The 23,906-nt window shown below is 51.3% G+C and overlaps 1 protein-coding gene across 4 annotated transcripts in view; it reads right to left on the bottom strand.

Moving 5' to 3' along the window:
- The window catches only part of RHCG (Rh family C glycoprotein), a 39,183-nt gene extending 16,219 nt beyond the window's left edge, over positions 1 to 22,964 (bottom strand). The window contains exon 1 of one of the 4 annotated variants that reach the window (XM_073304146.1): positions 22,887 to 22,964. Coding sequence is in view for 2 of the 4 variants with exons in the window: in XM_073304144.1 (XP_073160245.1) it covers positions 5,283 to 5,469 (187 nt within the window). In the remaining 2 variants the exon portion in view is untranslated. Of the gene's footprint in view, positions 1 to 5,282; positions 5,601 to 22,886 lie in introns of those variants that run through there. The other 3 variants (XM_073304145.1, XM_073304144.1, XM_073304147.1) reach the window with 3 other exon arrangements.
- Between the last annotated feature and the right edge of the window lie 942 nt (positions 22,965 to 23,906).

Raw genomic sequence — 23,906 nt, 5'->3', positions numbered from 1 at the left:
TCTTGCATGCACTTGTTGATAAGGACACAACCTAATGAGGAAGCTGCCAGCTTGAGATACTTCCTTGGGTTGAGACCTGCAAGCCTCTTTGAGGGATTTGTATCTGAAATCCTCAAGGTCAGCTGCAGTTTGTCACACTTACTGCATCTGTAATGACTATATTGCACACTCCCACCAAGGGGTCCTTTTCCCTTTGTTTCACTGAAATACCCGGAGTTGCCTGCAGGCCTTGGAAGATCTTGTCCTCTCCCCTGTGACTTGCTCAAACACCAAAGTAATTTTCATTTGCCTTTGACGTCTCGCTGATCTTGTGCCAAACAGGGATGGGTGACCTGGAGTCCTGACCCTGTATTGTACTGTGTCCTCTCAGCTGGAATTTCCTATCAGAGCTTGCAGGAGTCGGCTTTTTCTGGTTGCAGATGCTACTGCCTCCCCCTGTCCTCATGCACCCAGTTCACCCTCCACATACCTGCCTCCTTCCCTTCCCCCACTATACACCACAGCTGGTTTGTTCCAGAGAAACGGCTCATCCCCCAGCTGCCTTGCTATGAGAGGTGTGTGCTCTCCCCTCCTCAGGTGACCCAAAGTCTGGTGTCTGTCACACTGTGTTCAGGAGCACAGTCCCTCCCCCTATCCCTGAAAGAACTGCATGTCCCACTCCTGGGAGTGCTGCCCCCAGAAGCACTGCTGGCTGGCTGGCGGCATTTGGCACTGCTCCCAGTGCTATACTCAGGTGGACAGCACAGGAAACTGGCTTTGGTTACCTATTGCTGGGGAGAGAAGGCATCTCACCCGCCCCCACTAATCTTCTGATGCCAGCTAAACCCAGAACAATTGAAACCTTCTCATCTAAGGAAAGGAGGCCCCTAGGACACCACTTGTATCACCATGTCCACCCCCTACAGGAGTTCAAAATAATACTAACACCTGAATCTGCTCAAAGGTTTCCACGGAGATCCATTTGTACCAGGCACCACCCCAAACACGCCCTGAGGTACGGGGCTCCTTAGGGGACACAGTGGCAGAGTCCTCACCTGGTGCTGGTGTATCAGCTTAGAGTTTGCCGAAAGCTCTCGGGGCTGGATGTGAACGTGACACTGATAAATGCTCCTTGACTAGGGAAGACCTCACCACCTGCCTACTCTGCACCCTTTTCCATTGCAGTCCTAACGCAGCTGTGTCTATCCCAGCTGACAGCCCCCTGCTGCAAGTGCCAGGACATCTCCGCCAAGCCGTGAGGTTCTGTGCACACAGCACCCACCATCTGGCCATTTTATACAATGTTTTAGATCCTCCCTGTGTCAGCTCCTATTTCCACCCCCATCAGCTCCTGCCACCCTCCCTGCTGCCCGCCTCACTCTTTGGCTTTCCATCCCCCACAGCTGGTCAGCCTCCCACCCACAACCACCCTGCCCATCGGTGCTACCACGCCGTATTTTAAACTGGCTAGTCAGGGGCTAAGGCGTCCCACCCTAGGTGTGCATGAGTGAAATCGAGCTCGTTCCTATTGGCTAGCTGTAAAAGAGGATACATTATTGCAGCATATGCTAGGTTGCAGCCATTTAAGTAGCGGGAGCGAGGCTTTGTCAAAGAGCAAAGCACTGCTGCTTCGGAGCACGACGAGCTGTCGGGACTGGGCCACTCACTGTTAGCTCCTGGTTTAGCAAAGTGAAGCATTTTGCTCAGGAAATCCAAGCAAGGGTGTTAACAGCAAAGTCCTGAGCCCCTCAGATGTTGTCTCTGCCTGCCCTGTGCAAGGCAAGGGAATGCCTCGAAGACACTGCAGGCAGATCAAACTTCTATGTTACACCCATGAGTCATTATTGTGGCCCCGTCAGTCATCTCCCAGAACGTGTCCCCCTGCCCTCAGCTGAGCTCAGGGCGAAGCAGCCAGCATTAAGTACATCAGCCCTTCATTCAGCACCTGTTTATTTACTCTGGGTGGCACAGCACTTCCTCATGCTACCCAGCTTGGTGAGCACTGAGCCACACAGGTGTTTGCTGCTCCTTGCCCAGGATGCCAGCCTCTCCCTTGAGCCAGCTGTCCACGGCACTGAGCTCTGGGAAAAACTGCCTTCCTCCCTCCACCGCAAATGAAGAGGTCAGGGCTGCTCCTGGGCGAGGGGCTCTCATGGCAGCTAGAGGTGAGTGACAGCTAGAGGAAAATGGAGTCAGGGATGGGGAGGGGAGACCAGGTGTTGTATCTTTGCACCCTCATCTCCTCCAGGGAGGATGCTCTGGATCTGGCCTGCTGGTCAGCGAGCTGCTGTCACACCCATCCCCACTCAGCTCTGTGGAGCAGGGTCATGTCCTGGGCTGAGGAAAGGGCTGGCGAATTGAGCGATTCATTCCTCCATATGAGCAGAAATGCTTTATCCAGCACAGCCCATGGGAGGTGGCAGCACACAGAAGCCTGCAGGATGGAGGAAAGTTTATCCCCTGGTCCTACAGAGCATAGGAAACATGGCACTGGCATGGCAAAGTGCTTCAGTCACAGGGCCGGAAGAGTTTGTGGGAGGCTATGCACCTTTGGTGTAACCAGCCCAGTTTCTGGGCAAAAGGGCTGCCCCTTAGGAAGATGTGATAAGTCCTCTCCGGCAGGAATGATGGGGCTGAGGCCAGAAGGGGTGACTCACCAGAGGCAGGGAATCACCACAGCCATCCTTTAAATCTGGTGGCAGGACTGTATGAAGCAAGGACTGAAAGCAGCCATGTGCTTTCTCCTGGGCTAGATGTGCTGGGGGGGAGGAGAGAAGCCACAAGCATGTGTGCTGCTTGGCAAGGTAACAGCCACCAGCACCTTTCCTCCCAAAGGACCCCCAGGTACTTCTCAAACTATATACATAAAGCAGCAGGTGAATGCAGACACCTCTAGGGGTGTGCATCTCGGCCTATACGCGTCCTCACAGAGCTGGAACAGCAGGGACAGGCTAGAGAATATTAACCCTGCGTCCCACATACCACATCCCAACTGCTATGGACTCATACACAGTTTCATAGATTCATAGATATTTAGGTCAGAAGGGACCATTATGATCATCTAGTCTGACCTCCTGCACAATGCAGGCCACAGAATTTCACCCACCACTCCTAAAAAAGACCTCACACCTATATCTGTGCTATTGAAGTCCTCAAATTGTAGTTTGAAGACCTCAAGGAGCAGAGAATCCTCCAGCAAGTGACCCGTGCCCCATGCTACAGAGGAAGGCGAAAAACCTCCAGGGCCTTCCAATCTGCCCTGGAGGAAAATTCCTTCCCGACCCCAAATATGGCGATCAGCTAAACCCTGAGCATATGGGCAAGATTCATCAGCCAGATACTACAGAAAATTCTTTCCCGGGTAACTTGGATCTTACCCCATCTAAAAACCCATCACAGGCCATTGGGCCTATTTACCATGAATATTTAATTACCAAAACCATGTTATCCCATCATACCATCTCCTCCATAAACTTATCGAGTTTAATCTTAAAGCAAGATAGATCTTTTGCCCCCACTACTTCCCTCGGAAGGCTATTCCAAAACTTCACTCCTCTGATGGTTAGAAACCTTCGTCTAATTTCTAATCTAAATTTCCTAGTGGCCAGTTTATATCCATTTGTTCTTGTGTCCACATTGGTATTGAGTTTAAATAATTCCTCTCCCTCTCTGGTATTTATCCCTCTGATATATTTATAGAGAGCAATCATATCTCCCCTCAACCTTCTTTTAGTTAGGCTAAACAAGCCAAGCTCCCTGAGTCTCCTTTCATAAGACAAGTTTTCCATTCCTCGGATCATCCTCGTAGCCCTTCTCTGTACCTGTTCCAGTTTGAATTCATCCTTCTTAAACATGGGAGACCAGAACTGCACACAGTATTCCAGGTGAGGTCTCACCAGTGCCTTATATAACGGTACTAAAACCTCCTTATCCCTACTGGAAATACCTCTCCTGATGCATCCCAAGACGACATTAGCTTTTTTCACAGCCATATCACATTGGCAGCTCATAGTCAACCTATGATCAACCAATACTCCAAGGTCCTTTTCCTCCTCCGTTACTTCTAGTTGATGCGTCCCTAGCTTATAACTAAAATTCTTGTTATTAATCCCTAAATGCATGACCTTACACTTCTCACTATTAAATTTCATCCTATTCCTATTACTCCAGTTTACAAGGTCATCCAGATCCTCCTGTAGGGTATCCCTGTCCTACAGTTTCCTCCTCTTCTCCTTAGTGTGTTTCACTGGACAAGCAGAGAGCATTCTGATGTCCTACAGCAGGGATCGGCAACCTTTGGCACGCGGCCCGCCGTTTTGTTCACCTGCTGTGTCCACACATTCGGCCAATCACGGCTCCCACTGGCCGTGGTTTGCTACTCCAGGCCAATGGGGGCTGCGGGAAGCGGCGCAGGCCAAGGGATGTGCTGGCCGCTGCTTCCCGCAGCCCCCATTGGCCTGGGACAGCAAATTGCGGCCAGTGGGAGCCGCAATTGGCCAAACCTGTGGATGGGGCAGGTAAACAACTAGGGGGTTTACCCTGGCAGGCCGTGGGCCAAAGGTTGCCGATCCCTGTCCTACAGCCTGTTAAGCAGGGGGGCCCTAGGCTTAGACTCAAGGATCCCAGCAGTAGATACAACATTCCTTTAGCCCTTCAGTTGCTTTCCCCCATCCACCCCCCATGTCTGCAGGTAATACAGACAAATGGGACTATGAAATGAGCTCAGTCCCACCTGGTCTCTAGCAGGCAAGTATCGAAATCCCTAAACCAGCCAGTCTGACATAGTTTCACAAGAAGTTCAGTCTTTGCTGCAGGAGAGGGATGAAATACATCTGCACAGCTGGAAGGAGATAGGGCTGGGGCAGCAGGGGTGGGGTAGCTGCAGGTCAGGACTGAGGTGCACTGGCAGAGCTGGGTGGGCAGCCCAGGACTGGGATGAGGGTGGGGGGAGCTGCAGGTCAGGAGTGAGGTGCTCTGGGAGGGCTGTTCTGGGGAACCTAATACTGGGATAGAACAGGGAGATGTAGAGCAAGATTGGGCAGAGCTGGGGGGGCAGGGGCAATGGGAGGGCTCAGGGCAGCAATAGCCAGGGGTACTGCAGGCTGGGATGGAGGTGCATGAGCAGAGCTTCCGGGGGAAGTTCCTGCAGCACCTGCCTTCACAATCCTGGGGCTGCTTGTCTTGGACTTTCACAAGCCCCAGAACTTCAGTGACATTTGTCTCATTCGCCTTCCTCCTGGCTGGCCTGTGGGGGGGTCTGGCATTTACCAGTGCAGGGGCTGGTGTTTGCCAGCTGTACTCACATGGATACCTGAAGTAGAAATCGTTCTCTATGTCACTGGTGAAGTTCTTCTGGTGCCACTCCTCCTTCCAATGTGCATCGGCTTCGGGGTCAAAACGCACAAAGACCCCAAAGAGGATGATCATAGCGATCTCCCAGAGGAGGCAGATGAGTGGCAGCCGCCAGCGCATGTATGTGTTCTTCACCATCCCAGACCAGCTCACCCGCTCAGATCCCAGAGAACCCGCTGGGGTGGAGGGGGTCCATGCACCTAGACAGCACCAGCCCCAGTCCTGACGCCTGGGGAGGCTCAGTCCATTTATACAAGTCTGGCGATGTGGGGCATGGTGCTGGGAGCTGTCAGTCCTCACAACTGCCTGGGGCAGGCTCATATTTCAGTTCATGGCAAGTTTAATAGATTTTAACTCTCTCTGCTTCCAGCCACAAGAAGGGGGGTTGGGAGCATGGAGGCACATTTCCAGCACCTTCTCTGAGGAGCTCAAACCTACCTAGGAGGATTATACTTATCCCAACTTTACAGATGGGGAAACCAAGGCACAAAAAGGGGCAACCGTCACATAGTGAATTGGCTGCAGAGCAGGGAACAGAACCCAGGACTCTTGATCCCCCCCACTCCCTTACTCTAGCCACTAGACCCCAATGTCCTTCAAGAGGCAGGAATAGAACCAAGGAGTCCTGAACCCCAGCTCCACACAGTAGCCACTAGATATACTCCCCTCCAAGGGTCAGGAATACAGCCAGGGAGTCCTGAGCCTCATATCCCTTGCTCTAACCACTCGATCACTCTTCCCTCCTGGAATCTGAAATAGAACCCAGGAGTCCTGAATCCCTCCCTACTCTAACCACTAGGCCAGGGGTTCTCAACAAATTTTTTGCTGACCTCAGAGTGCAGCCACCAACTCTTGCTTGTGGCTGCACTGATGCTTTTTCCTAAAAGTATTTATTTTTCGTAAATTAACAAAGTAATATGCACATATATATATATCCAAATCATTGTAATTGATTTATGTAAGGTTTGGGTTTTTTTTTTTTCCCTAGACTCAATAATAAAAATAATGCACAGTTATCCCTATTCTTTACTGGACCTAACAGATTAGAAACACAAATAAGGTGCTTTGCATGTTCTTGTCTTTTTTTATTATTGTTTCTTTTGCTTTTTTGGTAAAAGTGGTTGCACAACAATTCTGAAGTAAATTTTAAAAAGCTTTGACATAATAGAAGTCCCAATAGTAATGAAAAACTTATCTGGGTGGCTTGGGTCTGAGAGAGGAGGGGAGGCATGGCTGTGGGTGCAGCTGGCCCCGGGGCTCCTCCAGGTAGGTGGCGGGGCTCAGGCTGGCCCTGAGCTCCTCTGGCTGGGGGTGGGGTGGGTGTGCTCCGGGCTTCAGCCAGTCAGGGGCTCCTCTGGTCCGGGGTGTGTGTCACTTGGGGCTTCAGCCAACCAGGGGCTCCTCCAGCCAGGCTGGGGGCGTGGTGCTCAGGGTTTTTCCTGATGGGGAGCTTGTGGCTCCAACCGCAGGGGGGCCAGGGCTCCAGCTGCCGGGGGAGTCAGTGGCTAGCCTTTCCAAAGGGGTCTCCACCTGCTGTCCATGCGACTGCTGCTCACCTCCTCACCCCCCACCTGCATCCCTCCTCAGTCTCCCACCTGCTGCTTGCTTCCTCTCACCCACCGCTCGCCTCCTCACTCCCCTGCCACAGACACCCCCCTGCCACCACGGGAACTCCTGCTCACCTCCTCACTCCCCCACTTGCAGCCAGACCCCCACACCTGCCTCCTTACCCTGCTGCTGGCTTGCCACATGCCTCCTTATTCCGTGGCCAGGCAGCGTCCCTCCTCAGTCCCCCACCCCGCCACCGCTCGCCTCCTCACTCCCCTGCCACAGACACCCCCATGAGAACCCCTGTGTTAGGATATAGATATTCAGACCTGTCTGTAAAGGCCTATACTCTAAGAATTTAGGTGTATTCTTATCACTTAGCTAGTTATAGAGGTATAAAAAAGAATCAAAATCACTGTCTGCTGGTGTAAGGGCCTTTTCTTACTGTGACAGTCTGAGGCCCTGTGCTTAGGCTAAGGCCTTTGGCTAAGCAGCAGAGACAGCCATAAGCTGGGAAGCGAACAGTCACATCCTCACATTCCAAACTAGTCACATTGAAATAAGGTGCTATTGGGCTGTTAGGAATATAATCCTGTCCTGATAATGCCTATCGCCTCCAGAGAAAGGGAAGTGCCTAGAAAATGTAAAAGAAAACTTAGTTTGATAGAATCCTGTCTGGCAAGAACTCACTTATCAATAGCTGGGATGTGAAATCCTCACTTCTGTATTGTTTTGTCTTTATAGTTCCCACTTTGCTATTGTTTGTTTGCATGGTCTCTGCTTCTGTGATTGTTTCTGTCTGCTGTATAATTAATTTTGCTGGGTGTAAACTAATTAAGGTGGTGGGATATAATTGGTTACATAATCATGTTACAATATGTTAGGATTGGTTAGTTAAATTTCAGGAAAATGATTGGTTAAGGTATAGCTAAGCAGAACTCAAGTTTTACTATATAGTCTGCAGTCAATCAGTAAGTGTGTGGGTGGGGGAAAATGGGAACAGGGGTGGGGAAATTGGAATAATGTTTTGCTAAGGGGGGAAATGGGAACAGGGACACAGGTAAAGCTCTGTGGTGTCAGAGCTGGGAAGGGCGACACTAAGGAAGGAAACTGGAATCATGCTTGCTGGAAGTTCACCCCAATAAACATCAAGTTGTTTGCACCTTTGGACTTTGGGTATTGTTGCTCTCTGTTCATGCGAGAAGGACCAGGGAAGTGAGTGGGTGAAGGAATAAGCCCCCTAACATCCTGCTCACTGGTGGCTCACTACGCTCTCTAATGAACTCACACAGGAAAATGACAAAAGACAAAAACATCACATCAGTTGTGGGTGAACACTTTTCAAAAAGTGATCACTCTATGTCTGAACTATCAGTCCTCATCCTGCACAACACTTTCAAAAGTTGAGCCTCGGACCTTAAATTGATAACTTTTCTAGACACTAAATATCATGGACTGAATAGAGACACTGGATTTAAGGTTTATTACAACAATCTAAAACCCACTAAGAACTCCTCCAAGCTGCTTCCCCCTTCCTTTCCACCTTATGATTGAGTGCTGTTAACAGGCCCCTTCACCTTGAAGGGATTGTTTGGCATAAGTAGTTAACTCATATTTTGAGGGACTGTTCCACCTTGTATTGAGCTTTGACATTTAAAGTTTCCCAGACCTGAACAAGAACTCTGTGTACCACAAAAGCTTATCTCTCTCACCAACAGACACTGATCCAATAAATGATATTACCTCATCCAGCTTGTCTGGCTAAAGGAACCCTTTAAACTCCTGAGGTTGAGCTAATTAGACACAGCTGATCTGGCTTCCAAGTGAGTCAGCAAAGAGGCTCTTCATCTCTGTGCGGGGTCCTAGCACCTGACACCCTGATTCGCTCATACAAGATGCTTAATTTATGCCAGCTCTTTTCATCACTGTTGCATTTGGCTCCAAATCTTCAAAATAAAGGACAGCTATTAACCTTATTGCCTGCTTCTAGACTGCCAATCTAGCCTGAGAAAGTATAGCTCTGTCCTGAGGGCTTGATAGCACCATCCATCCTAAACAATCCCCTAAGATAGGTCCTGCATGCATTGTGAGGCCATTAACACATGATACCATTATTGCAAAAAGCTCTCCTAACACAACAGCTCACTGCAGTGTTCCAGATGGTTACCATACACTGTTGGAGTATTTCTCATAAGGGAGAAAGAGCAAAGCAAGCTTGTATATCTGATCACAGCTCCTTCCTCCAGGGCTGTGCATATCCCACCTGTGGTAGGGGCCATCCTGCATCAGGTAGGACCTGTGAATGAGAGGCACTGGCATCCAGGCAGATAACCCAGCACATTGTGTTCTGGACTGTAGTTGACATGGTTCTCTGTTCCTCATCTGACTATACCACCCTGACTCCTGGCTATGGTACTGAGGTGTACCTGCCACTTGCTGTCCCAGGGAGTCTGTCTAGTTAGCCTGGGGGTGGAGTAGCCTCTTGGAATGCTACAGCTAGCAGCATCTGTCTTGGCTTACTCCAGCGCCCAGATCACAACATGCATGTAGAGACTGCGTTTGTCCTTGCAGATTCCCACCAAAGGCCAAGCACCTTCCCCAAAGGAGGATTTTTGGAGGACAAGCTTAGTTGCCCTGAGGACCTGGCACTCCCTGGAAGGCTGTTCAGAGTCCTACCCCTAATACCTCCATGTGACTCTGGTTGCATTTGCACACCTGAGTGACATGCATACCTGCAGCTCCAGTGCAGGGCATGACCTGGGCCATGATCCAGTCAGAGTTCAGATCCCTTCTTGATGTCCCCCGCAGCCAGTCCTGGCAGGCACCTGCTCCCTGCATTAGCTAAGGGAACGAGCACTGGTCTGTAGGATTGTTACGCCCCCTGTCAGAGATATTGGGAAACCAGCCCTTTGCCCTGCAGCCCAGTCCAGATGTTTTCTTCTGCTGCCAAAGTGACTTCTAGAAGGTCTCTGATAAATGAGCATGCAGGGTTCAAGGGAGAATTTTGTAACACAAGGAGTCCTGTCACAGCTGGCTATGCTGCTGGGATGCATGGCGTGCGTGCGTGACTGCCCTCTAGCAGGGTAGGCCAGAATTGCTTTTGTATATCGATTCTGCAAAGCTGGATCTCTAGCTCACTGGGGAAAGGCCTGCATCCTGGGGACCATGCCACTGCCTCTGGTAATGATGCTATTGGCTCGGCTCTGCAGAGAGTTGCTGGGAAGATTAGCCGATACAGGCAGTGCTATAGAATCATCATTATCCTGGGCATAGAACGACGGCCATAGTCATCAACTGTTTGCCAGCCACCAGCATTGGCATACTATGGAGTAAGCACCAAGTGCCAGGGCCCTGCTTTACATGGGACGCAAGTGGCGAGGCATTTTTGCAGAGAACTGGGCTCCTTCGGTGCCTGAAGGTGTCAGTCTGAGTGGGGGGGCACTGGCACCCAGTGCTAGGCTTCCCTGACCCCTGCCAGCCCTGGAAGTGAGACTGGGACATTCCTCTGTGATACCACCCTAGGTGCTGTAAGGCACACGCTGGCACCATCTCACTTCCATAACCTCCAGTGTCAACCTCACACCAGCTGGACCAGAAGTGTCAGTCATTGGCTAACTATGGATTCTGAGCCCAATTCTTCCCTGGCACAAGTCTAGCTACATCCACTGGTTTACCCCAAGGGCAAATTTTGCCCATTGCAGTTACTATAAGAACTTGGAAGAAAGAGCTGCACATGTGTGTAGGGAAAGGGAAATCAGTGTGATTGCACCTAAGCCTCATGGGTTTGGCTTAGGGCCCATGGGTGCCTCTCCTTGTCCCCACTATAAGTAAGAATTAAGTAAGTATAAGAAACTATAAGTAACAGAAGAAAGTGAAGTGAAATTTTCCTCACAGTCCACATGTCCTAATCCACCTCCTCAGTCCCATCAGGGTGCTGGGAACAGGGCAGGGTTGGGAGGCTCCCGGTGGGGAGTGAACAGGCTCTGCAGAGCTTCTTTAGGGCCTGGCTGCTGCCCAGAAAGCTCCAGTGCCCCACTTATTCTTCTGGGCAGGGGGTTGAGTGGAGCTTTTATGGAGAGCATTTATTATGTGTACTGCAGTAGTGCCCAGTCACGGACCAGGAATCTGTTGTGCTAGGTGCTGTACAAACAGAACAAAAAGGCAGTCCCTGCCCCCAAGAGTGTACCATAAAACTTCAGCTAATTACAGGGCAGCTGGAAGGAAAGCATTTAACAGGGCTGGCATGGCAGATCATCTCCATGTAAAGGCCCAAGGGGAACTGGGTTTCAGGGGGGGAAACGGTTCATTCCATTCACTGCCCTTTTCATTTCTGCTTCATTTTGCAGGGCTGGACTTGCGTAATTAGAAGTGGCAACTGCTTTTCACACTGATGAGTGTGTGTCACAGGGGCCTGTGCCATTATATGCATCGGTCCTGAGTCTGTGTGCTAGTCTGTAGTGCTGTGTGTGATGGGAGCTAGGCTGAAGGAAGCCATTTGGGCAATTATGGTTGGATTTATCAGGGATCAACCTTGTCCTACAGAACTTCCTGACATTTCAGTCCTGGGTTCCCCCCACCACCACAGCTGGGCTGCTGCTCCTCTGTCCTGACCTCAAATACCCCATTATTCTAGTCCTGGGTTCCCCATGCTGCCATCCCACCTCCTGCACTGAAACCCAACACACTCATTTCAAATGTGCCCCAATCCACATTTGAACCCAGCGACCCTGAAGTGGAAGGCATGATGTACTAGGTCATCTCAGCTCATCTCCAGGGCTTCGAACCAAACATCTTTGGCCAGACACTTCACAGAGGTTTTCAGTTCAGAGCCTGATTGAATAACAGCATCCTCTGAAAACGACCCCGAGATGCTCTCTACCCCTACAAAGATCCTTAGATCAGTGCGAAAGGCCAGAGAGACAAAGGCACTAGCTCCCTCCCTAGACCCTACAAATACTACTATTCTGGAACGCATGGATCATAACAGCTTCATTTACTGACCCCCTCTTTCCACCCTGCCTCCCCCTTCCTCACCAGCTGTTTAAGCACGGAGCTCCCATTATGGGAGCATGGGGCACAAGGTAATGTCTTTTCCACTGGCCTGATAGTCTCACCTTGCTGCACTGCTCAGCATTCCCACCTTATCAGCCTGCAGATCAGTGCTTTGCCACCAGAGTCCAGTCAGAGCCTGCATGCTCCAATGACTCCTCTGCACACATGCTCCCACTCTCACCTGAAAAGCCCCTATGGGGAGACTGTTCCTTTAGCAGCCACTTTCAGGCTTCTAGCCCTGGGAACAGTGCTGCTGGAGCGGCTGAAACAGGAGCAGCATTGTTAAGTGCCACAGAGCTTGAACTGTCCCAAAGAGGAGAGGTTGTGCAGTGCCACACCTGGGAGGGGGTACTGAGGAGTGGGGGTTGACCAGACAGCCTCTTGGAATCCATGGGCCTGATCAGAGTCCCCCTCTCCAGGTAGTCATTCTGTCACTGGCTAGGAGTTCACCGTTATTATCAGCTGCTGTCGGCCAGCAGCATGGGAGTTCCTAAATATCTTCTTCCCTGACAGCAACCTCCCACCTCTCCCAGACCTAGCTGGCCACATCTGTTGAGACAGCTCCATCTCTGAAGGGGACACTTGTCATGGGACCCTCCCACCGCTCTACACATGTGTAAAGCTCTCTGCAGTGACTCAAGAGCATGAGTACCAAATCCCAAATTGGTTGTGAGTTCTATTCTTAGATTTCACCAACCACTTATCAAGTGTAAACTCCTCAGGTTCTATAACAGCCTAAATAGAGACTCACAGACAGTCCCCTTGGATACTCTGATCAGTCTCATCACCCAGGTAAACCTGGCTTTGTGATAAATGGCCCCTTACACCAAAAATCACAGCAATATTCAGGTTACTCCCAGTCTCAAAGGACCAGTCACTTACACCAAAGACAACGCTTCTAGCAAATCCTATAATAAACTAGCTAAAGATTTAACAACTAGGAAAAGGAAATATGAGAGTTAATTACAAGGTTAAAGCAGTTAAACATATATACACACAAATGAATTCCAATCTTAAGTTTTGAAAAGTAATAGAAGCTTCTATGATAAGCAAGCTCTATATGTCCTTTGGCTAACCCAGGCTAAGCACTGGGGATCTTTTGCATATGCCTAGTAATCCTGGCCCCTCAGAGTGCAAGCAGCATAAAGATACCGTTCCTCCTTGCTAGGAGTTTTTATTCCCTTCCCCAGCTCTGCTTGGAGCCGCAAGATGGGAGGAAATCACTTGCAAGACTGCTCTTCATGGTTTGGGGAGAGTAAACAATGAAGTCTTTTGTTCTCTTTAACATTCCACACTACTCCATCTGGGGTCTTGACCTTTCCTATTGGGCAGGATGTAACACCTTCTGTTGGAGATCAGCAGTTCACACTAGTTAATGTCTCTCCCCTGTCTGGTGATTTACATAGTCAAAGACTTACAATGCAAACACTCAAATATTACCTTACAATATGGGATACAGATGCTATAAGTGAGATTAACGCAGGCAGCAACTCACAAGCATTCAATAAAGTCTAAACACTACACACATTCTTATAATTCTAATTCCTATTTTTACAATATTAACACCCAGGTGAGCCAGACTGACTCCAGCCGTGTATTTGTCAGGGTTCTCTTGAGGCATGGGGACCTTGGCATGAGCTGGCTCCTGGTCTGCCAGTGTCACAATACTGTATTAGGCTTTTTATGGCAGCATAGCAGCTAGGGTTGGGGAGGTTACTGAGGTGGTAATAAGGTGCTAAAAGGTGTGGGTTCCTGCTGCAGAATATCACCATGCTCTCTGCTCAGGGCTGAGCCATTGCCCTAGAGGTCTTAGCACACATTCCTCTGTGACCGCCTAGGGATAAATCAATCCACCACGAGGCAGTTTGCTGACCCCTGGGAGGACAGTAATCCCTTGAGGGGAAAAATCTGGTATTTATTTATGATTCCAGGGCAGGAGGGAAGGGCTCAGACAGTTCATAGATACTAAGGTCAGAAGGGACCATTATGATCATCTAGTCCGACCTCCTGCACAACGCAGGACACAGAATCTCACCCACCCACTCCTGCGAAAAACCTCTCATCTATGTCCGAGCTATTGAAGTCCTCAAATCGTGGTTTAAAGACTTCAAGGAGCAGAGAATCCTCCAGCAAGTGACCCGTGCCCCATGTTACAGAGGAAGGCAAAAAACCTCCAGGGCCTCTTCCAATCTGCCCTGGAGGAAAATTCCTTCCTGACCCCACATATGGCGATCAGCTAACCCCTGAGCATATGGGCAAGATTCACCAGCCAGATACCCAGGAAAGAATTTTCTGTAGTAACTCAGATCCCACCCCATCTAACATCCCATCACAGGCCATTGGGCCTATTTACCCTGAATATTTAAAGATCAAATAATTACCAAAATCATGTTATCCCATCATACCATCTCCTCCATAAACTTATCGAGTTTAATCTTGAAGCCAGATAGGTCTTTTGCCCTCACTGATTCCCTTGGAAGGCTATTCCAAAAGTTCAGTCCTCTGATGGTTAGAAACCTTTGTCTAATTTCAAGTCTAAACTTCCCAATGGCCAGCTGAAGGACTCCTCAAGTAAGAATTTGCCATAGATCTAATGGGGAAATCAGCTGGGTGACTCTGGCAGACATTGGTCCATGGCACGGCCCTACCACACAGTTTGGAAATATTGGTCATTTCTGCTCAGGAGAAACAGGACAGGAATGGCAGAGGGTGCTGCAGGTCAGGCCCGAGGTTCACTGGCAGAGCTGAGTAGGGGGGTGTCTGCACCATGCCTGGCCACAGCTGGATCTCTCAGTGCCTTGCTTTTATGAGCATTAAGTATTTTAAAAAGAAGACAGAACCCCTCCCCGTTTGCCTGATTCAGTGGGTAGAATCCCCAAGGAGGCAGGGGAGGAAAGAGGCTCTTTGGTTGGCGGTGAGCTGTCTCAGCTCATCCCCTTGCAGTGAATTGCAGGAGGGTGCTGCACTGACAGAGCATACCTTCTGGGGTCAATGTGGCAGCAGGCTGCTCGTGTTCGGAGGGGATGTGGCGAGCCACGTCCTGATGCACCTTGCAGACAGGTGTCAGTGAGCCGGGAGGGCACGGCCCTGCAGGGCTGCAGGCTCCGGAGAACAAGGCCTGTCTTTTGTTTACCATGTTTGGGGTGAATTTGCTGCTCATGCAAGTGACTGGAACTTCCTGCACCAGCCAACAATGGAGACCAGGCTGGAGCCTTGCAAAGCACTTTGGAACGTGAGAACTGGAAACACAATGTCCGAGCAGATGCCTGATGCACCTGGGGGATCCCTGCCCAGGCAGCTGCAGCCTTGGTCCCAGGGGAAGCCGGGGCATCTCTGCCTAAGCAGCCACATCCATGTCCCCAAAGCACATCCCTGCCCTGGCAGTCCTGTCCCCAAGGCAGTCAGGGGCATCCCTGTTCAGGCAGCCCTGGCCCTGAATCAGCTAGAGGCATCCCCGGCCCTTGAGTGAGCCAGGGGCAGCCCTGGCTCAGGGTGCTGGTGGCATTCCTGCCTGTGCAGCCCTTGCCCTGTTTAGTTCTCATTTCTACTTTAATTAACTTCTGATAGCTCCCTGGGATCTGCTGGAATGAGGAGAATGAGGTAAATGCAGCCAAGATCTGAATCTTCTCTGAGCAAGAACACAAGGGCAGATGAGGAAGAAGATAGGGTCGGCATGAGCAGTGGAGCAAATCCTTCCTAGGCATAACTCCAGATACATCATTGGATTTACACCAGGGATTAATTTGGCCCAGTGTGTTTTAGTAAGACGTGAGTGGAGGCCGCTCAAATCCCTTCACAGGAAGATAGTGCTGAATGACCCCTTGTGGGAATTCCCCTTCCCAGAACCTAATTGTTGCATCTGCCTGGCTCTGGGGGCCAGGGTGTGAACAGGGTGTCAGTGAACCAGGGATGTAGTAACACAATCTTCACCCGGTCAGGAGAGGGCAATCTCTGGAATCGTAGTGCCAAGGCAGTTTAGTTAACCCCTGCACTTGCCCAATGCCCCAGTTCTCTTCCTGGAGCTCAGTCACACTCACAAGGGATGGGGTTGATTACTTATTTCCTGCCTTTGAAAACATCCAAGACCCTCTTGTTCATCCTGACCCCACACTCCAAAGCCTGAATGAGCACAGGAGAAAACCCAGCAGCACCCACTAGAACTGGCCTTTGGGCATCAAGACATGGGACCAAATGTGGCCATGATATAGGTGGGCACAGCTCCAGTCAGTCCAGTACAGCAGGGGTGAATGCTGAATGCTCTCTGTGAGCAGGAGTTAGTATCCCCTCATGCACTCATCTGGTGTCAGGAGCCACCTATGATTATTATTTACTACCAAAAGTGTCACAAGGTGCATCCTACTATGGATCAAAGGAATGATCCCTACACATGAATTTGATGACCTGATGCTATCAGGAGGATGTGGGGAGGGGTGATGAGAGCATGGAGTGGTGGGAGAAGAAGTAGGAGGTGACCCCAAGGATGTTATTCAATTGCTCAGTAAGCGATGATTTGATCTTTGCCCTGCCTTCAAAGGTGGCTCATTTCCTGTCTGTTCTGCATAACCCAAGGTCAGTGCTTAATTGTAATGAAAGAGGTGCCGGGGCTCAAGCAATTTTTTTACATTCATAACTGATGCAGCAGGTGCCGGGGGGCTATGAAGTGCCATGCCTAGAGGTGGCAGGGCTCAGCCCTGGCACAAATTAAGCACTGCACATGGATCTTGAGGAGCACCTGTAAAGAGGAAAGGGCAGCATCCTTACAGACTAGCATGGAAAGGGTGAGCGTCTCATAGGGGGCAGCATGAAAGAGGCATAGACAAAGTTGTGGGAGAAGCAGACGAGCAGGCAGTCCAATCTGGCATCACTGGCAGAGCAGGTGCCTCGCCAAGGGCCAGCTCCATCTCCTTGTGAAGTCAATGAGAGTCTTTCAACTGGTTTCTTTGGGAGTTGGCTCAGGCTGTAAAATTCACGCACAGTTAAGCTGGGAGGGCCAGGTGAGGACAAACAGCTTGAACTTGGAGAAGGGGGATTCAAAGAGGGAGGGATGTGGTCAGGTGAGTGGCCAAGGGAGATGATCATGATGGCTATGCTTTGTGCGGACTGAAGGAGGGGCAATGTCAGTGAGGGAAGCTAGGCAGGAGACGTTAAAGCGATCAACATGAGAGGAGTAAAGAGGCTTCAGTGACGCACTCCAGCGGGACAACTCTGCTGGAGCAGCCCTTGCTCTGGAGGCCATATTAGCAGCTGTGGACTCTGGCAATCAATCCAGGGAGTTTGCAAACAGCATCTTTCAAGGAGACATCCATGAGAAACTATGCTGGGCTCAGCTTGTTTTTTGTCCTCAAGCAATCCCTGATAAGGCAAGTCTTGGTCACACCTCGCTAAGTGCCCTTCTTGAGCTGCTGGGACAGGATCGGCCTGGAGGGAAGCCTGCTAAATGCACACAGGGCACCTTTGCTAGACAGGAACCATCTGGTGTTCCCATGGGCGAGTGGCAGTTGGTACAGAGAGGGATTCTGCTACCCGCTGTGGGGGTGAGGCTTTATTAAGAGAAAGTAAGTGCTGGCCTTTGAGAGGCCAAACACAACATCCCACTGAAGACCAAACAGTGGAAGGAGGGGTGATGGAGCCCACAGCTGCTAAGAGTAGAAGGGGCTATACCATGGCCAGCCAATGACACTCAATCTTGGCTCAGCGGAGAGCCTGGGAAGATTCACTGAAAGCTCAGGTTTGAATACAAGTCACCCTCACCGGACTTGGTTTATTTCAGAGATTCTGCTTTAGCCCAAACTGACACCCATGCAGCAGAAAACACAAGACACTCAATCCTCCCCCCAGAAGTACAAATCAAACAGGACAGCTCCTAGGTTCCCCAGGGCTCACTGGCCTGGCTTCTGGCCAGCCCACCCCCCTGCCCCTGTCTTCCCTAGGAAAAGAAGCCATTGCTGACAACAGATGCCAACAGGTGGCACAGTTGCTCTGGTGATAAACACAGTTCAACTGCAACTTTAGCCATGGACAAAGCGTTTCAGCTGTACCTGTTAGTGGCCTCTCTGCAGCTAGCAATGGGTCACATTCCTGAGTGCAACACCCCCTTCTTTTAAAGTGCTCAGCTGCATCCAACTAGCTTCCAGCTGCAAGCCTGGTTCATCCCCAGGACACCACTCCATGGTGGACAGTCAGTCGTGGGCAGCCTACTGGGCAGACCCATTCCACCAAAAAGATATCATGGGGCTGGGGGGACCTCCTTCGGCCTCCAGCCCATCAAAATGACTGAATATGGGTGGGGTGAAGGGCCCGACAGCCAATACCCTCCAATGACAAGGCTGTTCAAGGGTCTGGTGCGGGGGTGAGGAGGCATTCGGAGGCATCCATTCGTTCTGCCACGTTACTTTATTATCGGACCGTTCGATGGAAGGGGGATTGTGAATCAATGTATCAGCACACTGAACAAGATCCAAATTCGGGAATCATCTCACCCCTCATTATTACCGCCTCATTTTTCAGAGCAGGACACTGAGGTACAGAAAGGTGAAGTGTTTTGCCCCAAATACAGACAGTGGGCCTGGCTCTCCATTGCCCTGCACCTTGTACAGTCATTTCTGCCAGTGCAAATCAGACAGCAGCCATTCGGACCTGATCGCATGGATCAGATCACTCCTCTCTGGCTGAACTCAGAAAGCCACGAATACCCAGTTCCATGCTATGTAATATCTGATATATTCCATGGTCTAATAGCAGATGTCATATCACAGGAGGGATGAGCTTCTCTAGAGAGCCACTTTGCTACATGCAGAAGGCTAATTGAGATCGGGTGTCCCTAAGTTACTTCTGGCTGGTAGTTTCTTCTTAGCCCCTGACTGGACCAGCTCCTGGTTCTGGGCCATTAAAAGCACCTGCTTCCATAGACAATAATAAAACTGATTGAGCAGTTTACTGCACACTTATCTCTGTTGCTCTATAAATACAACTGGTTGCTGAGGACACTGGTTTAAACTGGGGTGTGCAAGCTCTGGAGAGAAGCATGGCATAGACATGCAGGTGGCTCCAGTCTGCACCTCCTCCCCGATACACCTCCCAGCCCCTCTGTGTTTCTCCACTGAGAAGAACCATCAGTACCTGGACTGAACCTAAATCTTACTCTCCAGACCGAGGCAGGCAGGGTCTCACGTGGGATGCCGGGGGGAGGAGCAATGGAGCTAGATGGCGCAGCATACAGTGGGGAGTGGAGTCAGGGGAGGGTGGGTGGACTACAGTGGAGGAAGTGGGAGGGCAGCTGTGATCAGGCCACAGTGTATAGATATTACACTGGACTATTCTACCCTCTCTGGTTCCCCTTCACCCTCATTTCCCATCCTTTACATTCCATTCCTGGCCTCATTCCTCCCACCCCCATATCTCAGCCCTTCCAGCTCCTTCCCTCCGTGAGTCCATTCATTTGTACCCCTCCCCTGGAGGCCCCCCCCCCCAATTTCTCCAGTATACTGTTTCTTCTGGCTGCATTCAGCCTCCTCACTAATTATCCCATTTACCCTGGCTCTGTTCAGCTAATATGATGCCTCCTCAAGCTCTGTTCCTCCTTCCTCCACTGCAGTCCACGCTCCCTCCCCTGACTCCACTTCCCACTGTACATTGTCCCCTCCAGCTCGATTCCCCCTCCCTACCAGCATCCCATGCACTTGGACTCAGCACCCCCATTCAGGTCCCATTTCCTTAGAGCTGCCTGGGGTCAGCACTGTCAGATACTATTCCAGGAGACCTGGCCATCCATCAGATATCTGAGGGTGAGCTCTAGGAAGTGGCTGCTCTCCCCACCATGCTAACCCCAACAGGTTACCCCCCACTAGACCCAATTCCGCCCCCTTGGCAGGATCTTTAGAGTAGTTGAGCAGGGCTTCTTTATTCCCAGCCCCTTTCCCTCCTCAACATGTGTCAGTGGAGATGGAGTAGTAGATTATTTCCCAGCCTTGTTCATTAACAACACAGGAGCCAGGCCTCCACATGAAACTGTGAGGACTGGAGTGATGGAAAAAGTCACCTCTATGCACAAGACCCAAGGTCTGATTTTTGGGTGTGTAGTGACCTCTAGTGGGGAACATGTGTATGTTTAAAGTAGCCATGTAAGGTGAAAGGCAAAGGGCGTATAAGGAGAGAAAACGACAAAGCAGCGATAGGGGTGCAAGAGTGGGAAGAAAACCGCGTAGTGAGAAAAGCAGTAAAATCACAGACAATACAGAGCAATCCAGAATTTGCTGGTGCCTCTCTCTAGAAAGTCAAATATCTAGCAACTGGGAGAGGGGACTGTGGCTCTTGGGTTCTCATGCCTGTATAGGCTGTTATGATCCCCAAATCTTAGCAGCAAACTGTAGGGCTAAAATAAATTCTGCTACTGAGACCATAAGAACCATGGGAGAGTGAGGGAACATGCCTGGACCAGCAGGTGGTTCTACAGGTCTAGAGGAAGTACAGGGGGAGAAAAGTGGAGGGCCTGGAACTGGATTAGCAGAGGGTTCTGCAGGTCAGGACTGGATTAGTAGAAAAGTCAGTACAAATACCAAAGAACTTGATTCAAACAGCCCAGCAGATTCAAGGAATACACACTTAGCATTGCTAGAATAGCTCAGCACACCTCAAAATGCTTGATCGTTCAGACAGTCATGGGCAGAAGAACAAAGCAAAAAAAAAAAAGGCCAACATCTAAGAAGCTTCCTGAGCCAAGGACAATTAACCCTGAAGTAGTTACAAAAAAGCTATATGCCAAGAAACTAGAGTAGCAGAAACATCATGACATGAATGCCAAGCCTCCATCCCTGCTAGGGGAGAATGTTAGATTCTAAACAGAAAGCTGCTGGCAATCTTCTGCCAAAGTAAGAGCTACACCATCCAAACCAAAGTCATTCATCATAGTTACCCTGAGAGCCATGCCTATAGAACAGAAGCATCTAAACAAAACCAAGGAGAAAGCTAGTGCTCTGTTGAGAAAATCCAGAATCCTGCTGACAGAAGTAACATACATCCACCCCAGCCACTGACCAGGAATAACATATGGCACAGCAAACACACATTGCAGGTGATGGATCCACCTCAGCAGCCAAACAGAGCCCTGCTGAAGGAACTGTTCTGAGAACAAATGACCATGAGATCACAAAGCCATGGAGAATAAGAATTGGTGGCTACTGACAGATGTCCACTAAGAGGCAGTATAATCCTCGCCCCCCCACACCCTCATTGGGAGTTCAGGTTATCTCCATTTTTCATCTCATTGTACTAGTCTGTGGTTATTGTTTCTGGCTGTTATGTTTTGTTTGCTTTTGATTTTTAAAAAAATTGAAAGACCTCCGCCATGACGCCGGAGTGTTAGTCTTTGAAACCCTAACCCACTTCACATGAACTGCATCAGTGCTGATCCCAAGTGTCCAAAAGTCAGGAGTCAGGCCTCAAAATCATAAAATAATTTTAAAAAACACAAGATTTCAAAAATATTAAATGCAGGATTCTTTTAATTTGCCTCCTGGAGTCTGAGCTTGTAGGGGTCACATTTTCAAGCTTTTCTCCACCAAATATTGCAAGATTTGAGATAAAAATCATGAAGGTTGGCAACACTTCCAGGGTTACCAATTTTGGCTGGATGTATTGCTTGGGGATTCATCATGACATAATATTTAAATAAAGATTCATCTTTAATTCCTGGTGACTCCATGACAATCCTGGAGGGTTGGCAACCCTTCAACCAGTTCAGGGGACTCATCCTCAAATGTGACTAGGGTTGACAACCTTCCTGGCTTCATCGGGAGTCTCCCGGAATCAGGCTCTATCTCCCGGAGGCTACTGAAGCCAAAACAGGAGATTTTAGGCACTAAAAGTCCGGCAGTGCAGCTGGGCTAAGGCAGGCTTCCTGACTCCACACCTGCTCCCAGAAGCAACTGGCATATCTCTGTGGCCCCTGGGGGGCAGAGGGTCTCCGCATGCTGCCCCAGCCCTGAGCACTGACTCCGCAGCTCCTATTGGCTGAGAACAGCAACCAATGTGAGCTGCGGAGGCGGTTCCTGCAGGCAGGGGCACTGCAGAGCCCACTGGCCACACCCCTTAGGTGCCGCAGGGCGGTGCCAGCCGCTTCCGGGAGCCTGCCTTAGCCCTGCTGCACGACCAACAGGGAGCTGCCCAAGGTAAGTGCTGCTCAGCCAGAGCCTGCACCCCTCACCTGCTCCTGCGCCCAAGCTCCCTCCCATAGCCTGCACCCCTCACCCTCTCCCACATCCCAACCCCTTACCCCAGCTCAGAACCCCACAGCCAAATTCCCTCCCAGAGCCCGCACCCCTGACCCCCTCCTGTACCCAAACTCCCTCCCAGAGCCCACACCCTCTCCCATACCCCAACCCCAGCCCAGAGCCCACCCCCCCAACCCCTTGGCCCAGCCCAGAGCCTCCACCCAAACTCCCTCCCAGAGCCCACAACCCCTCTCGCACCCAAACTCCCTCTTAGAGCCCACAACCCCTCCCGCACCCCAACCTAGGGTTGCCAGGTGTCCAATTTTCAACCAAACACCCGGTCAAAAAGGGACCCTCTGCCCAGCCATCACCAGCCCAGTGAAAATGAGGGGGAGCGGGGCCTCAGAGAAGGAGTGGGGCAAGGGTGTTTGTGGAGTTAAACAATTGGCAGTCCTGAATGTGGGGTCACGGGGGGGCGCTGTCAGCGTTCCCCAGGGGGCTGGGCAGCAGGAGCCCTGACCCAAGGGGCTGATTCACGGGAGAGCCAGGAAGCCTCTGACGCTCCAGTGATGGATACCACCATAGTGACATCACAATGAAACCAGCGTTTCAGAGACCAATGAGCGGGTGGCAGCATCCTTGCTGCGATGGCAGCTAGGGTGTGAAGGGGGAGGGCAGACACCACGTGGTCGCCCGGCCAGGCAGCAGTGACGCCCTAGAGAGGGCATAGAAGACCCTAGCAATTACCTCATCATTGCCCAGCGATGACGTCATCACCTCCGTCCCTCTATTGACCATCCTCGCGCTGCCTCTCATCCCAGCCTTTAAATTTTAAACTCAGGGCACCAGCCAATCAGTGGTTCTCTCCCACAGGCTGACCCTGTACGTCACGGATGACCGCCAATCGCAGCCAGAATCCCTTCCGTCGGACCTATCAACTGGGAGTGGAATAGGGACTCCTGAGGAGACTGCGCCGCCCGGGTACTTCCGCCCAGAGCCTGTTCGGCAGGAGCCAATCAGAAGCCTGTGAGGGAGGGACGGGGGGGGGGGTGTCACACAAACATCGCGAGAGGGCAGGGCTTGAGGGGATTCGGCCCAATTGGAGAAGCGGGATCGGGGCAGCCGGGAGCCAATGGGAGCAGGGGGAAGATGAGCGCGCGAGCAGTTGGATCGGGGCAAAAAAGGATTGCAATGGCGGTGGCGGCACCTTGAGAGGGGCAGGTGGCAGCGAGTCCGCGGGGCGACAAGGGGCCCATGGGGCGGAGTCGAGGGGGTGCCCGGGGGGGTCGTTGGCTCTGGGGTTAGGGAGCCCCTCTAGCCATACGTGTGGGGGGAGGCAGCAGGGTGTGTGCCTGGGGGGACTAGGTCGGGGGGGGCAGCAGGGTGTGTGCGTGGGGGGGTCTAGCGGGGGGGCAGCAGGGTGTGTGCCTGGGGGGACTAGGTCGGGGGGGGGCAGCAGGGTGTGTGCGTGGGGGGGACTAGGTCGGGGGGGGGCAGCAGGGTGTGTGCCTGGGGGGACTAGGTCGGGGGGGGCAGCAGGGTGTGTGCGTGGGGGGGTCTAGCGGGGGGGCAGCAGGGTGTGTGCCTGGGGGGACTAGGTCGGGGGGGGGCAGCAGGGTGTGTGCGTGGGGGGGACTAGGTCGGGGGGGGGCAGCAGGGTGTGTGCCTGGGGGGACTAGGTCGGGGGGGGCAGCAGGGTGTGTGCGTGGGGGGGGACTAGCTGGGGGGCAGCAGGGTGTGTGCGGGGGGGGCAGCAGGGTGTGTGCG

This window comes from Lepidochelys kempii, chromosome 10, assembly GCF_965140265.1.
Source record: "Lepidochelys kempii isolate rLepKem1 chromosome 10, rLepKem1.hap2, whole genome shotgun sequence".
NCBI classification, from domain to species: domain Eukaryota; kingdom Metazoa; phylum Chordata; order Testudines; family Cheloniidae; genus Lepidochelys; species Lepidochelys kempii.
This window is presented reverse-complemented; position numbering and strand designations above follow the sequence as displayed.